The sequence below is a fragment of the Chlorocebus sabaeus genome, chromosome 11 (genome assembly GCF_047675955.1).
Source record: "Chlorocebus sabaeus isolate Y175 chromosome 11, mChlSab1.0.hap1, whole genome shotgun sequence".
Classification (NCBI taxonomy): Eukaryota; Metazoa; Chordata; class Mammalia; order Primates; family Cercopithecidae; genus Chlorocebus; species Chlorocebus sabaeus.
This window is the reverse complement of record NC_132914.1, coordinates 64,493,606-64,511,123: the sequence shown is the minus strand read 5'-3', so window position 1 is coordinate 64,511,123 and position 17,518 is coordinate 64,493,606. Positions and strand designations below refer to the sequence as shown.

Below are 17,518 nucleotides of genomic sequence, written 5' to 3'. Positions count from 1 at the left end.
ATTCACTGTCTATTATGTAAGAAACCCTGGACTAAGAAATAAGGACAGATAAAAGGTGAATACACTTTGGCCCCCCTAACATCAAGAAGTTTATATTGTAATAAAGAAGCCTACTGATTTTCAAAAATCTATGATTAATGGTTAAATATTTTAAAAAGTTAAAATGAGCACTGTCAAAATTAGTAATAGATATTTTTAAAAAGCAGGAAAAGTAGATTATTATAATACCAAGAGTTTTTTTTTTTTTGAAATGGAGTCTCACCCTGTCGCCAGGCTGGAGTGCAGTGGCGCCATCTCGGCTCACTGCAACCTCCGCCTCCCGAGCTCAAGTGATTCTCCTGCCTCAGCCTCCCAAGTAGCTGGGACTACAGGTGCCCGCCACCACGCCCAGCTAATTCTTTGTATTTTTAGTAGAGACGGGTTTTCACCATGTTAGCCAGGATATCTCTTGACCTCGTGATCCACCGCCTCGGCCTCCGAAAGTGCTGGGATTACAGGCGTGAGTCACCGCGCCCGGCCACAAAGAGTTACTTTTAAATGGTGACCCTGAAATCACAAAGTTCTGGGAATAATTTATTCCTTCTGTAAATGTGATATTAAAAATTTACACTATTAATCTTATTAAGGAAGTTGTCTGACCAGTTTAAAAGCTGTCCATGGCATGTCCACGTCTCTTCAGCATTCACTCTTTTAGGTGTGGTGCTAAGGGCACAAATCTCAATACATTTTCTAAAACACTACTCAAGAGCATATGGAAATTATCACACTGAAGAGTTGACTGTTAGGTAGGATCTCAAAGGATGAATAAGGGTTTGCGTGGGAAAAATTGGTTTGGGATTTAAATTACTTTTTTTTTGGTGGTGGGGAAGTACAGAGCACCTCAGAGTGAAGGCCTAAGGAAACAGTTCAGTATGTGGAGCACAGAAACCTAATAGGAAGATGATGGGAATATAGGCTGAGGTCAAGATGGGAAGGGTGTTATATACTCATACACTATGTAATAAGAAGCTACTACATATCTGGTACTGTTCTAGTTGTTGCTGACAGAAGGGCTAACCAAAGCACACACAATTCTTGCTGTCTTGGAGCTTATATCACAGTCTGGTAAGAGGTATGTTAACTTTTTAAATTGCATATATGAGTAAGCACCTGTAGAACTAAGAACTAAGATAAATGCTATGAAGGAAAGTGTTATCAAGAAAACACTACGGGGCCGGGTGCCAGTGGCTCATGCCTGTAATGCCAGCACTTTGGGAGACCTAGGCAGGTGGATCACTTGAGGTCAGGAGTTCGAGGCCAGCCTGGGCAACATGGTGAAATCCCATCTCTACCAAAAATACAAAATGAGCCAGGCGTGGTGGTACATGCCTGTAATCCCAGCTATTTGGGAGGCTGAGGCAGGGGAAATGCTTGAACCTGGGAGGCAGTCGCTTGAACCCAGGAGGTGGAGGTTGCAGTTAGTCAAGATCACGCCACTGCACCCCAGCCTGAGCGATAGAGTGACACTCTATCTTAAAAATAAATAAAGAGTGGGCAGAATTATGGTGAAGCAAGGGAAAATTTGTGCCAGGTAAGCAAGGGCCAGAAATTTAAAGAATTTGTAGACCATATCAGGATTTTATTCTAAGAGCAAAGGGAAGCTACTGAAAAACAGCTGGGTTATAGATGGGGAATAAACGCAACGATCAGATTTACATTTCAGAAACAGTACTCTAGCTATACTGTGGACCATACTTTGGAGAGAACCAATCTTCATTTGGCCATACCAATGGAAACTAGTTAGGAAAATGACTAAGTGAGAAATTATGATAGCCTGAGTTAGGGTTATGGCAATCAATGAAGATGGAAAAAAAATGGCATACAGTTGATTCTCATTATTCCCAGGTTCCATATTTGCAAATTCACCTACTTATTAACATTTATTTGTAAAGCCAAAATTAATGCTTCCTATTTCACAGTCATTTGCAGATGATGAATGTCGAATGGTGAAAAATTTGAGTAATGCAACACATACATTCCCAGCTGTGGTGGGACAAAATAACACTCTGCCTTCTAGCTCTAGCTCTCATGCGTAAACAAGCATCTTCTTCTTGGCCTATTTCAGCCCATGTTTTTCACATGTTTGTGCTTTTTGTTGGTGCTCTTGTTGTTTAATATGGCCTCCAAGCACAGTGCTAAAATGCTGTCAAGCATTCCTAAGTGCAAGAAGGCTATAATGTGCCTTCTGAAAAAAACATATGTGTTAGATAAGCTTCTTTACTGGCTGTGAATTCAATGTTAACGAATCAGCAATATATATTAACACATCTTTAAAAGAAACACTCACAAAACAAGGTTACAAACTCATCAACTGATTAAAATAATGTGACTCAGGACTCATAGAAACTAATTCCATAATTCCTTCAGAAGCAATGGTTCAGTACTTGCTAACTCAGTGTTTGTGATAATGTTACAAAACATACTACAAATACTGAGAATAGTTGGTTTGAATTTTACAAACTAAAATTAATAGTTCTTCAAAACGGATTAGACGTAGGGATGGTAAGGATGAGCTAGGAGGAAAGAAGTAAAACAAAAACCACAAGACTGGGTATTGCAATCAGCTGATGTATCCTTGTCCAGACTCTTAATGTTACCCTGCAGCCACCATCACATCAGATGAACAAACTGCTCATCTTACAATAGAAGAAAGGATTACCTTTGGTTAAACTGCAAACTACATGGAAAGGATATTCCTCTGATCTTAAACAACAAAATCTCTGCCATAGTGAAGATGTGAAAATAAAAAATTAATGTCCTGCAGCCCAACTCTGTCTGCCCTTGGCCAAAAGTGGGCACTAAGAAAAAAACAGCAGCCTCCACATTCCAGAAACTTATCTGAGACTCATACCTAAACCTCAGTGTTACTCCAACTGATCTGATGCTTAACAGCTAAGGCATATTGTTTCCTTGGACATAAACAATCTCACAGAACATCCATTTTGGACAAGGTCACCGAGCAACACAAAATACCAAACATTCCCCTCTCCAGTTAAATGAGTGACTGGTACTTCTTTACCAATTACAGCTTTCCCCCTGCTTAGGTCAGCCCTCCCTATAAAATTTATTAAAAGGCCAAATCATAGAATTGACCTCACTTTCTGACAACATTCAATCTAAAGCAAAGCTTCACTTCCTTAGACTTTTTCCCAAATTACCCAAATGAATAGGTTCCTTCTAAAATCCTTTGATACCCTGAAGTGTGTGTTCTCCCTGATTATTACGGACAAAAAACCCAACTTGTGTCAGGATGCCCATAAAACAGAATTACAAGAAGGAAAAAGTGGTTAAAAAATATATATATACCAAATAGATGAGCAAAGAAAATATCTGCTAAATGAGTTACATTAGGAGACTAGGGAGACTGTTAGGGATTTTAGGAGAGCAGTCTCTACGAATTCAGATGGGCAACAGCTAAGAAATCTGGAGTTTATCTTGTAGTCAAAGGAAATCAGTGAGGGAGGCAATGATCAGCTGCAGTATATAGAAAGAAAATTCTAATGGCCAGAGGGAACACACTGGGTTAGGAAGAGGCCTGAGACAGCAAGATTAATTTGAGAAATATTCATCAGGAGACCAAAGAAGACAGACAGCAGAAGAGTGGTATCAAAGGTTTTTTGCTTGTGACTTTCAGTGGATGGCAATTTAACAGGCCAAAATAAGGATAAAGAAGGCGTTAAGATGGGAAAAGAAAAAGATAAATGGTTACATTTCAGACTTCAATGGAATTTCCAGGTTGATATGACCTGCATGCAGTGCCATCTCATTCCTTTATTCAACAAGTATTTTGAGGGCACCAACATAAAGAACTCTACTCTGCAAACATAGTGATGAGTAACACATAAGTCTGGAACTTACACTAGATCTAGGTATGCACTAGATGGATAGATACCTTGCACTCACAATAACTCTCATCACAGCCTCTCCCATCATACATAAACACAATTTTACTCTTGTTTCCAACCAGAAATCTAGTTGATATGGTCAATTTTATCACTCAGTACACCAATTACCTTTCAGAGATCCTGCACATACACCACTGCTATATCATTTTTCCTCAGTTATTCCTTAGAGTGCTATGAATTTAATTGGAATAGTTTTTTTTTTTTTTTTTTTTTGAGACAGAGTCCCCCTGTCGCCCAGGTTGGAGTACAGTGCTGCAATCTTGGCTCACTGCAACCTCCGCCTCCCGGGTTCAAGCGATTCTGCCTCAGCATCGTGAGTAACAGGTGTGCACCACCATGCTCGGCAAATTTTTGTATTTTTAGTAGAGATGGGGTTTCACCATGTTGTCCAGGCTGGTCATGAACTCCTGACCTCAGATGATCTGCCTGCCTTGGCCTCCCAAAGTGCTAGAATTACAGGCATGAGCCACTGCACAAGGCCTAAACTGGAATAGTCTTGATATTGTTCATGTAAAGAAATCTAATTTTTACTAATCTTTCTTCCCAGTTTTATCTGTGAGGTACCTTCTTCCTCTTTCTCACTGGTGAGCCCTAACCACTGCTGATAACCAGTTAGTACAGTATATATCAAGATAAAAACATCTAAGTAAAATCAAGAAAGTTACTGCCATCAATCTGCTAAGTATTTTTAAAAGTGCCCAGAAATCACCTTCTTAATCTCTGCATATCTATTTCTTCTAATTAAGCCTGCTTTTCTTCAAGCACAAGTACTTAAGATAATTTCACTGTTTGCTGTTATATTATTGTAAATGCCCACACCGTACTTTTAGCTATATGATAGGATCTGTAAGGTTCCTTCCAGCTCTGACAACCTATGATTCCTTAAAAGGTTTGAGATTTTTTTAATAAGCATTTTAAACAGTTTCCAAAAGAAAATATCGTCCAATATCCAAAACAAATAAATAAATCTGGTAATATAAACCTTTATCAAATAGGGAAAAACTTGCATTCTATAGTGTAGTGAATTATTTTAGGAAGATTCTATCAGGTGGTATTTAAACAAACAGTTTAGTTGAGTTTACAATGGTCTCCTGAAGGTTCCTAAAATCCTATATAATCGAACTAAAATCCAATTCTACTTAAACAAGCACCTACTGAGAACCCACATGGCCCAGAGCCAGACAAAGCGAAGGATTCCGTTTAGTGAGACAAGGTCCCTATTCTTAAGGAGTTCTGTGGACAATATCCATCCAGCTACAGTCAGTTATCTATTTCCTCTTCCCCAGTGAAATTTTATATCGTGTGCTTTATATTTTCTCTTTCTACCTAGAGTTTCATTTTCAACACCTGGCTTAGATCTCTCCATGGACAGGAATCTTCTTTCTTTAATATTCTCTGCCACTTAATGCCTGACAATTACATACGGCCCCGAGTTATTCATCTTTTTATAATAGTGTCTTAACTATTCAACAAGCATGTAGATTTAGGGAAAGTAAGCACTAGGTCTTAAACTTTTTGTAGTTCTTCTCAGGAATTATTAAAAGTATCTTCTAGCATGAAATATTCTATAACCCTAATTTTAGAGGGAAATGAAATTTAAGGCTTGAATCTTAATATCTCCTAGTCTAAACCCTGGAGAAGTGACATAGCTGGGTAGTTAAGAGTTCATGCTTTGGGGGTAAAGAGATCCTATAAATCCCAGACCTACTATCTAACTGACCTTAAACAAGTACTTCATCTCTCCAAATCTTAGTTCCTTCAACTGTAAATGAGATTGTTGTCATACTCCTTTACTAAAGTTGTAAGGATAAATAAAAATCAAGCTCACAGTAAGCATTTATATTAACTATTATACATAGAAAGACAATGATATTTTCTTTAGTTCTGAGTCTTTGGAATATTTTAAATCAACTGGTGGTTGAAGCATATGAAAATAAAAGAACTGGCTGGGCACAGTGGCTCAAGCCTGTAATCCCAGCACTTTGGGAGGCCAAGGTGGGCAGACTGCCGGAACTGAGACCAGCCTGGGAAACATGGTGACGCCTGTCTCTATAAAAAAAAAAATTAGCCGAGTGTGGTGGTACACACCTGTAGTCCCAGCTACTCTGGGGGCTGAGGTGGGAAGACTGCTTGAGCCCAGGAGGTTGAGGCTGTAGTGAGCTGAGATGGTGCCACTCACTGCACTCCAGTGTGGGGGACAGAGCGAGACCCTATCTCTAAAAAAAAAAAAAGAAAAAGAAAACTTAGTTACCTCAACCCACCGAATATTTAATATTAATATTCACAAATGGAGTGTCACATGGTTCATCCACATTAAAGCTTTCGCACTGTTATCTACCAAATCCCCTATCTATTGGTTAAATTATAACGTTTACTCTTTATTCCTTTATAGAACATGCATCCCTAGAGGTCCTTAAAATAACTATATACACTGGTATAAAAGTCTCAGTACACTCCAGAAGTGTTTTTTTTTTAGGGAGGAAGTGATGAGAAGCACTGTTCTAAGGTACTGTCCCAAGGAATGTTTCTTCATTTTTCTTCTGAAGGTTTTATTTGAATCAGCATTCATTAATAACTTTTCACTAAACCGAGGCTAGTATGTAACAGGCAATATCCTAGTAATTAAGACACACAAATGTCTCCTCCTTTTTTTATAAAAGAGCTCCTAGTCTTTTTTTTTTTTTAAGGGTTCTTTAAAAAAAAAAAAAAAAAAACCTGCATGGGCGGGCATGGTGGCTCTTGCCTGTAATCCCAGCACTTTGGGAGGCCAAGGCAGGCGGATCACAAGGTCAGAAGATCGAGACCATCTTGGCCAACATGGTGAAACCCCATCTCGACTAAAATACAGAAAATCAGCCAGGCGTGGTGGTGCGTGCCTGTAAATCCCAGTTACTTGGGAGGCTGAGGCAGGGGAGTCGCTTGAACCTGGGAGGCGGAGGTTGGAGTGAGCTGAGATGGCGCCACTGCACTCCAGTCTGGCGACAAACACTCCGCCTCCGTCTCAAAAACAACAACAACAACAACAACAACTCTGCATATGGCATCAGAGTTCCTAATGTCGGCATTTCTCATCCTAATGCTTCCCCATTTCTCCTAAGTCTTAATATCCCATTTTTAAATAATGCACAATACTAAAACACAAAACAATTATACAATTTTTCAATAAATTGAGCCTATTAAGTCCTACAAAAAGATTCTTTTAAAATGCTGACATTTCCAAAGTTTTAAGCCTGCATTAATTCCTGTACCTTCTCTGTATTAATGGACTATATAATTATCTACATAGACCTGAAATTTTATACCTATAAGCAACCTTTTGTAATTAGTCATGTCCACGCCTCTCAGAAGTGAAAATGTAATCTCAAATTAAGTAGCTTGCACAAGATCTTACAGTTCATAACAAAGAATCACACATGATTAGAATCCAGATCTTGTGATTAGGTCAAATTCTCTTTGGATTCTACCATGAGGAGAATAAAATTTGCTCTTCATGTTGGAGCACTGTTTTCTTCTCTTGTCCTTAGTACAGGCAGAGTGCCTTGCAAATGTTGGTCATTTCATAATGTTAATTAACCTTGCCCTCAAGATCCTTCTAGTGCTAGGTATTTTAAAATATGTAGCCACAATTCTTGGTATTTAAGCCAAAATAAATAAACTTCTAATGAGAACAAAGCATCATTTTTAAAAAAAGAACAAATTAAAATAAACGCCTATACTAAAAATATGCAGGAAAAATTTCAAAATTCTTGACTCCAAACTCTAATTATTAAATGTCTGTTTACACTGAACATATAAAGTGCTTTAGTTCCAAAGACCTATTAACCAGATGGCTACAGCACATTATAAAAATGTTTTTTAGAAGACAGTTAATAAAAATATTTTAATGATGTCAAATTACTGGAAATCACATACTGGTCCTAAACATATCCTACCTAGCATTCACCAACTATTAGGGATATACCAATATTACACTAATCCTCCAGGCAATGTTTTGATTCAGTACAACCGAAATTCATAATCTTTATCAAATTCAGCAGTGACTGTCATTTAGTATCAGAGCATTATTCTTTCATTTAACTTTGTTTAAAAAAAAAACACCTTGATATGTGTATGTTATCTTTCTTTCACAGGAAATTTAAGAAAGCAAGCTTTAGGCTGGGCGTGGTGGCTCATGCCTGTAATCCTAGCACTTTGGGAGGCCAAGGCGGGTGGATCACAAGGTCAGGAGATCAAGACCATTCTGGCTAACATGGTGAAGTCCCATCTCTGCTAAAAATACAAAAAAATTAGCCCGGTGTGGTGGACGCCTGTAGTCCCAGCTACTCGGGAGGCTGAGGCAGAAGAATGGCGTGAACCCGGGAGGCGGAGCTTGCAGTGAGCGGAGATCATGCCACAGCACTCCAGCGTGGGCAACAGAGCGAAACTCCGTCTCAAAAGTAATCATATGTATGGTATCACCACATAATTTATTTAGCCTTTCTAAACTTATACCCATACAGAAGTCTGACTAGCTGAACAAAATTGTATTATTACAAAGTGCTATCTTTAGACTGAAATTGACCACAATCAGAATAAAATGTACTACCTTTACAGGATGAGCCAAACTGACAGCAATGGGGAGGAAATCACAGGACACACCTTATCCATTACTTGAATTGGAAGCAAGCAAAGCCCCAAAAATCAAAAGGCATTCCAATCCGTTAAACAACACAAAACTTTTATTTCCCCCAAGATTCTTAATTTTGGCGCTAGAACTACACAAATCTAAAATACACAAAACAAACTTATGTCACCTCAAAAAAGTTACAATACTAAAATTTTTACCATTAGCAAACTGATTTTTAAGCTTTAAATACAACACTTAAAAGTTGCCTAAGTAGAAATATTTTTTTAAGTAATATATGGTTTTGTGGTCATTGACTATTTTAATAAGCCAGTACATCAATTTAATCAGGAACACAATTACTACTTTTTCACGGCTCTCTCCTTTCACAAACCCTAAACGTTCTTCCCAGTCCACACGGTTTGGACATTTTCAGGTGTTAACACATACTGTTCATACGAAACAAGCAAACAAGCTCTTTAGTCACAATTTTAGTTGACGACTATTTGTTCTTTCCTTTAAAATGCACCCAAATTACAACCACTAAAGCATTAGAGAACAAAACAGGTATAAGGAAATAAGCAACCCTTTTTTTTTTTAAGATTGAGAACTTACTTGTGAAGAGATGGGAGGCGGGAAAGAATGCAACAATCACCGTAGAGTGCAAGTAAAAAAAAAAACAAAAAAAACAAAGATAACCTGTAAAAATATAACAAATCTTGACTACGCATATTACAACAATTTGGAACCAACAGTACAGATCTCCTGAACAGAACTGCTGTAATAAAGCTTCATATTCACAAGCTCCGTATTAAACATCTCTTCCTTTTGAAGAAGATCCGTCTGCTATGATCAAGATCCAGCAATCCATCCCTTTGGCAGTGATTTTCGATATGAGGACATGAGACTGAAACCCCGAGTTCCTAAGCGGGTTTTACCTGACAAGGGGAACTGACAGTGATGCTGGCGGGAAAACCCTACGAGCGAAGTTTCCTCCATCCTGGCTCCCCTCCCCCTTCTTCCCACCTTCACGAAAAGAAATAATCCAAAAAAAGAAGTATATATCAGCCAAGAGCGCAAAAGTTCATCATTCCACCCGAATGCAGCAAGGCCCACGCGCACCTGCGGGCAGAGAGGAGGCCGCCGGGTCCCCGAGTGGGCAGCAGCTTGGGCCCCAGCGAGCAGGGCGGCCTAGCGACGCAGGATGGCAAGAGAGTAGGCCCGGCGCCCGGTCTCCCGGCCTAGAGCAACTCCCTTCTCCACAATGGTGGGTGGTTTCGCCCCTTCGCGCTACCTGAGACGCAAGAATCACCTCCCAGTGGGGCAGGGAAGGATGTGGGGGCACTTAGAGACGCAAACGGGGCCTAGAGACTGCGGCGGACAACTGCCTAGGAGAAAGAATGGGGGGATGGGGTTGCAAGAGGGGAGAGGAAAGGGGCTCGGGAGGGATCGGGAGGCCAGCGGACCGGTGCGCTGGAGACCTCGGGGTAGCGAAGCTACCGGCTACGGCCGAAGGGGTGGGGCAAGGCCTGCGTGACGGCCAGGGCCGCGGCAGCGAGAACCCCGAGATGGGGTGAGGGTCGGATCTCGGCCTCACCTAAAGTCCTTGTCGCTGGATGTCATTTTTTCCAGCAAATTGGAAATGTGGTACGAGGCGCTCGCCATGTTGACGGCCTCGATCCCGCCCGCTGGCGCTGCTGGAGCTGCTGCCCGCTGCCGCCGCCGCCACTGGAGCTCCTCCTCTCGCTCGCGGCGGCTCCCGCTTCCAGGGTCGCAGCGCGACGCCGACGCTGACTAGGGAGGCGCCTCGACGGGCTGCCCCCTCCCCGGCGAGGCGTGGGCCTGTCCCGTGGTAAGCCGAGGCTACAGGGCCAGCCTAACAACGGCGCTGTTCGCTGGAGAACGAGCTCATGGGCGGCGGGGCGTACAGCAGGGCCTCTACGGGAAGCCAGACACTTCCACTCAGGGCCGTCTCTCTCCCACTCGCTCCGCACTCGCTCCCTAGGGCAAAAGGCCAAAGCCCGCCTCCTTCGCTCCGGGGGCGGGGTCGGCAGACGCGGGACGCTACGGAAAACTAAGGTCAGAGTTCACGGAGGCCTCCCCGCGCACGCTATGAAGACGAGAGTTAAAAGACAATTCGGTTGGCTGAAGGCTATGTCAGTTTTCGCGTGACCCGCCTTTCAGAGGCATGACAACGACAAAAAAGGGGCTGTTCTCGCGAGACTTTAAAGCAACGGTTAAAGGACAGAAGACGAGTGGAACAAGTGGGCCGTAATCTGAAAATAATTTGATTATTTAATGACATTAAGAGAAAAAGATTACGAGCTTTGAGAAAGAGAAAGCCTAGGAGTAACGACAATTAAGGAGTTAGCTTGCGGAACCAACATAAGAATTATAACAGGGAGCTTTCGTTTGGGATCAGACGCGTGGCCTGCACTGCCTTAACCACCATGGGGTAATATTGCCACGTGAAAACCACAAATCCCAGAATTCGGTCGGGTGATACACTGGCTAATAATGTGATTGGCTGCGGGAACTTGTAGCTTACTCATTGGCCCCCCCGGAAGGACTGAATGCTGGGATATGTAGTCTGAAGGGGAGCAGTGCTAGATAAAAACCTTTGAATCGCCGCGCACGCCGTTTCTGCCGCGGATTCTTACTTTCTCCAATACAGGGTTTTTCTGTTATGCGGCATTTGTAGAGCAAGCTGCTGCAGTTTGGCCAGGCGCATTGCGGATCAGTTGGTGTTCTTGCCAGAGGCCTAGTAGCGACTTCTAGCGCTACTCCTTGCACCTCCCAAGGCAGCTGAGCCTCCCCACTTCTCTGGCCAGACAACACTCCTTCCGTGCATCGTAGAGCCACCTCTCTGACGCCAACAGGGCCTTAGTAAGACTAATGGGTATGCGACAGATGACTGTAGTCAGGCCCTACTGTTTTCAAAATAGCTAAAAGACTATCTCTGTAGTTAGCTTTTGTAGCCTTGATAGACCTGCAGCTGTCTATTGTTCCGTCAGACAGACAAATCCGTGGAGTTATCGAAGTATTTACTATCCAAGTTTTTCATCTGCTTAATATTTGGGATTTTAAACACAAGTTTTGCCAGGTAGGGGTCAACATCCCTGAAAGTATTAGGGGTGGAGCCAGCTGACAGGCCTTTGTAAAAGAACAGAGAGCCTGGTGAAGAGATGAAAAATCAATCTCACTTGATACTCCTGTTAAAAACAACAACAAACCTTGAAATAGCTCTCTACTAGCACATACCTCAAATCTGATCAAATCTACCTGACCTTTACCATTGTTTTCTATATTCATCAACTATTACTGAGTACTTCAAAGTCAGGCAATAGCAGTTAATGAAACAGATGAAACTTGATTTAGCCTCATAATGTGTGTCTAAATTTCACACATACCTCTGATCTGCTCTCATGTGTCCTTTTACTTAAATGTATGTAATACAAAGGCCGGGTGTGGTGGCTCATGCCTGTAACCCCACCACTTTGGGAGGCCGAGGCGGGCAGATCAGGAGGTCAGGAGTTCGAGACCAACCTGGCCAATATGGTGAAACCCCATCTCTACTAAAAATACAAAAATTAGCTGGGCATGGTGGCGCATGCCTGTAGTCCCAGCTACTCGGGAGGCTGAGGCAGAAAAATTGCTTGAACCCAGGAAGCAGAGGTTGCAGTGAACCGAGATCGTGCCACCGCACTCCAGCCTGGGCAACAGAGTGAGACAACATCTTTAAAATAATAATAATAATAAATATATATGTAATATATTTTTTCTCCCCAGTAATGCCATATTCTTTATTTTACCCATCTGCCATGATTAACATATCTTTCATCAAGTGACGAAGCACTGTCCTTAGTGCTTCAGCCACAATTAATTGCCTTTTGCTCTGAATAGCCATTCCACCATATTTAATGTAAAACACACACACATACACACACAAAGAAGCAGGTCTTTTTTTTGTATGTGTGGACCTCAAGGCCTCAGTCATTTGGTATTATCAATAATACTTTCTTTTAGCCTGTGTCCACTCAGAAAGCAAATCATGGTTTGTCTTTTTCTGTGTGTAAATTCTTTCACTTTTGAATTTCCAGCTGAGCTATAATATTTGAAGTCAGATTCCTTAAATATAAATCATGTTTACAGCCACTTACTTGGTATCATAGGCAATTCATGTTCATCTTTCTCAGCTTCAGTTTCTTCATGGGTAAATGATGATCAGGATATTACCTCAGGGTTGTTTTAAGAGTTAAATAACTCCTAACCTCAAGTGATCCACCCGCCTCAGCTTCACAAAGTGCTGGGATTACAGGCATGAGCCACCACGCCCAGCCCAGCCAAATGTGGTGAAACTGTGTCTACTAAAAATACAAAAATTAGTTGGGCATGGTGGCAGGCACCTGTAATCCCAGCTACTTGGGAGGCTAAGGCAAGGAGCATCTCTTGAACCTGGGAGGCCGAGGTTGCAGTAAGCCAAGATTGTGCCATTGCACTCCAGCCTGGGCAGCAAGAGCGAAACTCCATCTCAAAAAAAAAAAAAAAAAAAAAAAAAGTTAAATAAAATATCCTATATAAGGTGCCTAGCACATTTCCTAGAACTTAATAATATTTATAACTAATATTTCTTACATACTTAACGAAGGTCCAGAAAAGCATAAACATTAGCTATCGTCACATTATTTTAATCTTTTATTTGTCCCTATTCCCCAGTCATTCTACACAACCACTTCAGAATTGTCCAAAACATTGTTTTTATAGTACTGCTTACTTACTGAAAACATTCAGTGACTGACTATTACAGAATAAGGTCCAAATGTTTTGGTAGTTGGTGGCCTTCATTTGTCCCTAAGCTTTTCTTTCTGACCTTTCTGTCACTGTTCTAATGTAGAAATTGCTTCTACTAAAGTTTTGAGTCCTTCAAAGACAGAAGGTCTTGTATATAATAATAATTGTTATAATTATGAGCATTTTAAAAATTTATTTAGTTTTTTGAGACAGAGTCTTGCTCTGTAGCCCAGGCTGGAGTGCAATGGCGCAATCTCAGCTCACTGCAATCTCTGCTTCCGGGGTTCAAGCGATTCTCCCTGCCACAGCCTCGAGAGTAGCTGGGTTTTCAGGCATGCGCCAGCACGCCCGGCTAATTTTTGTATGTTTGGTAGAGACAGGGATTCGCTATGTTGTCCAGGCTGGTCATGAACTCCTGACCTCAGTGATCCACCCACCTCAGCCTCCCAAAGTTCTGGGATTACAGGCGTGAGCCACTGCGCCGGCCTTTATCAGCATTTTTTTTTTTCTTCCTTGAGAGAGAGTCTCACTCTGTTGCCCAGGCTGGAGTTCAGTGGCACAATCTCCGCTCCCTGCAACCTCTGCCTCCCATCTTCAAGTAATTCTCATGCCTCAGCCTCCCAAGTAGCTGGGATTGCAGGTACCTGCCACCACACCTGGCTAATTTTTTTATTTCTAAGAGAGACGGCAGGATTTCACCATGTTGGCCAGGCTAGTCTTGAATTCCTGACCTCAGGTGATCTGCCCACCTCAGCCTTCCAAAGTGCTGGGATTACAGGAGTGAGCCACCATGCCCTGCCGAGCACTTATTTATGAGTCAGGCATTGTATTAACTCAATCCTCAGAACAGCCCTATGAGATTGGTGTTTTTCACATTTTAAGTATGAGAGGCACAAAGAGGGTAAGTAACTGGATAAAGGTCACTCCTACTAGAGACTAGGAATGTGAAATAAAAGCAAATGGAATTAAAACCCTCTAAATTTTCACTAAAGCAATTCTGATATGGCGTGAAATAAAGAAAACATCAAAATTCTTAGGGGAAAAAAACACCCTCCAGGGCTTTATATGGCTTTCCATTCTTCCACCCTATTATTACAACGAAGCTCTGCTGTAGGATTTCCCAAGTTGTGAACCCTAGGAACACTAGTTCCATTGATAGTAGAAGCAAATACTCTGGGTCTTGGGTTATGTGTTGGCTGGGGAAGGGGGGTGTTGTTGCTGAGGAGGGTAGTGGTTAAGAGAAAAAGTGCAGGAAACAGTTTTCTTAATAGTACCATGTCTCCGAACTTTTTTTTTTTTTTTTTTGAGACATAGTCTTACTCTGTCACCCAGGCTGGAGTGTGCAGTGGTGCAATCTCAGCTCACTGCAACCTTCACCTCCCAGGTTCAAGTGATTTCCCTGTCTCAGCCTCCTGTGTAGCTGGGATTACAGGTGCGCCCCCTCACCTGGCTAATTTTTGTATTTTTAGTAGAAAAGGGGTTTTACCATGTTGGCCAGGCCGATCTCAAACTTCTGACCTCAAGTGATCAACCCGCCTCGGCCTCCCAAAGTGCTGGGATTACAGCCACAGCGCCTGACCCACAGAACATTTAATATGGCAGCGTGTAAGAGGAATATGTAGTATGCAGCTGCTTGACACATTTGAGCATAGAATTTAAAGTTGTACCTGTATAATCTCACGAAATGAGAATACCATGACCACGAAACATAATTTGAAAACCACTGTTCTGTAGGTAGTTTTTTCTGAACCTAATGCTGAGTGGATGGATGATGGGGAGGAGAGTCTTGGCAGAAAATAAGTTTGATGTTCATTTTTAAAACAGCCTTCTGCCAAGTACATGTGGCCTGTGCTCAATTTCTACATTTGTTGTAAATGAGTTAAAGGGAATAATAGAGCTATATTTATTCAACTAGTTGGTAATTTCTGAAATAAAATTCTGAGCTGAATGTCAAAGCCGATGCGTTTCCGCGGCATGCCTTGCCGGACTGGGGCGGACACGGCTAAGGGGCCACCTGGGTGGGGAGGGAGGCACAGTCTTGCTTATGGTCCCTCGCAACGCGCCGGCCTTTGGCGGCGCCCGGGTTCTGCCAGTCAAGAGTTGGAACGCAGCATCTTCCCTTCCTTGAATCCTTCCTTCTGCAGAAGGGAGCTCAGTAGAACTTTGTTGTTTTGCCTTTTACTCTGGGCTGAAAGAAGCAGATGATAAAGAGAAAATAGTGAATGTCAAAGGAAATGTAATTCCTCCCATGCTGGTTGTCTCAACTGTGATTGTTGTGGTTTGGAAATCAACACCCAAGAAGACTCTCTCTTGTGGATGTATCACTTAAAACACCCAGAAGTTGTTGACAGCGGTGGTCGGAAGGGCTGGTGGTTTCCAAGCTGCTCCAACAATGGGACCCACAATCCTCAAGCAGGGGAAGAAGAAGACATAGACGAAGAAAAAGAGAAAGAACAAAGAAAAGAAGATGACAAAAAAAGAGCTTCAGCTATGGGACTGGTTTAATCCATAGAGTCGCCCAGAGGTGCTGACCGTTACCAGTTGGAATGCGCCGGTTATGTGGGAAGGCACTTAGAACAGAACCATCCCAGAAAATTCTTATACCAAACAAAAAATTACTGTGGGTTTGACGGTTTTTGCTGTCGGAAGATATGTAGAGTATTACTTGAAGGAGTTCATAACATCTGCTGATGGGTACTTTATGGTCAGCCACAAAGTCATATTTTACATCATGGCCGATAATATCTCCAGGATGCCGTTGATAGAGCTGGGTCCTCTGTGTTTCTTCAGAGTGTTTGAGATCAAGCCTGAGAAGAGGTAGCAAGTCATCAACATGATGGGCATGAAGACCATCAGACCATCAGGGAGCACATGTTGGCCGACATCCAACAGGAAGTTGACTTCCTTTTCTGCATGGATGTGGACCAGGTGTTCGAAGACAATTTTGGGGTGGAGACCCTGGGCCAGTCGGTGGCTCAGCTACAGGCCTGGTGGTAGGGGAAACATCCTGAGGAGAATACTTATGAGAGATGGAGGGAGTCGGTGGCATACATTCCATTCGGCCAGGGGGATTTTTATTACCACGCAGCCATTTTTGGTGGAACACCCATTCAAGTTCTCAACATCACCCAGGAGTGCTTTAAGGGTATCTGCCAGGACAAATGACATTGAAGCAGAGTGGCATGATGAAAGCCACCTAAACAAGTATTTTTTCCTCGACGTACCCTCTAAGATCTTATCCCCAGAATGCTGCTGGGATTATCATATAGGCCATCATGCAGATATTAAAATTGTCAAGCTATCTTGGCAGCAAAAAGAGTATACGTTGGTTAGAAATGATGACTGACTTCAAATTGTGCCAACAGTTTTTTTAATTTGAGAGAATTATTATTCTGGCTACTTCCTCAGAAAACAACTTTAAGAAAATATTAATGAAACACCATAATCGCAATCACATACTATTTCTCCTTGTAACTTTGAGCCTTGTAATATGAGAATGAATATATGGTAATCAGATGTAAATTCCCTGTGATTTCTTATGTATTCTGTATTTGGGGGAAATACTATCAGCTAAACCAGAAAGAACTTGTCATAGGCAAAGACAAAGCCAGAAACAGGCCAGGCGTGGTGGCTCATGCCTGTAATCCCAGTACTTTGGGAGGCCAAGGCGGGTGGATCACCTGAGGTCAGGGGTTCGAGATCAGCTTGGCCAACATGGTGAAACCCCATCTGTACTTAAAAATATAAAAAATTAGCCGGGCATGGTGGCGCCCACCTGTAATCCCAGCTACTCAGGAGGCTGAGGCAGGAGAATCACTTAAACCTGGGAGGCAGAGGTTGCAGTGAGCCAGATTGCACCATTGCACTCCAGCCTGGGCAACAAAAGCGAAATTCCGTCTAAAAACAAAAAACCCACAAACACTCTACATGTGTCAGATAACATCCTGGAGAAAATAGGGTGGTAAGGGAAGTGTTGGCAGCGAGATATGTTGTAGGGGGTTATTCCCTTGATTTCAATGTTTTCCTGTTTCTGATGGATCTAAAGAATATGGAGTTGATTTGCAGCCGGAGAACTTTCAGTAAGGACACCGTTTGCCTTGGCAATCCTCAAAAGACTTCAAGAACAGATTGTTTCAGGCCATCTGTAGTCCATTCTTTTCTCATCAGGATGTCATTTGGT

General features: G+C 42.2%; 1 protein-coding gene and 1 pseudogene across 2 annotated transcripts in view; one reads left to right on the top strand and one right to left on the bottom strand.

The window, feature by feature from the left end:
* CAND1 (cullin associated and neddylation dissociated 1) overlaps positions 1 to 10,566 on the bottom strand; it is a 44,115-nt gene extending 33,549 nt beyond the window's left edge. Inside the window, exon 1 of one of the 2 annotated variants that reach the window (XM_008003939.3) lies at positions 10,145 to 10,566. In XM_008003939.3, coding sequence (XP_008002130.1) covers positions 10,145 to 10,212 — 68 coding nt within the window. In that variant the 5' untranslated portion in view covers positions 10,213 to 10,566. Of the gene's footprint in view, positions 1 to 6,032; positions 6,055 to 10,144 lie in introns of those variants that run through there. The other variant, XM_073020925.1, reaches the window with a different exon arrangement.
* A 169-nt stretch (positions 10,567 to 10,735) lies between these two features.
* LOC103238664 (N-acetyllactosaminide alpha-1,3-galactosyltransferase-like) lies at positions 10,736 to 16,684 on the top strand (annotated as a pseudogene).
* Positions 16,685 to 17,518: the final 834 nt, after the last annotated feature.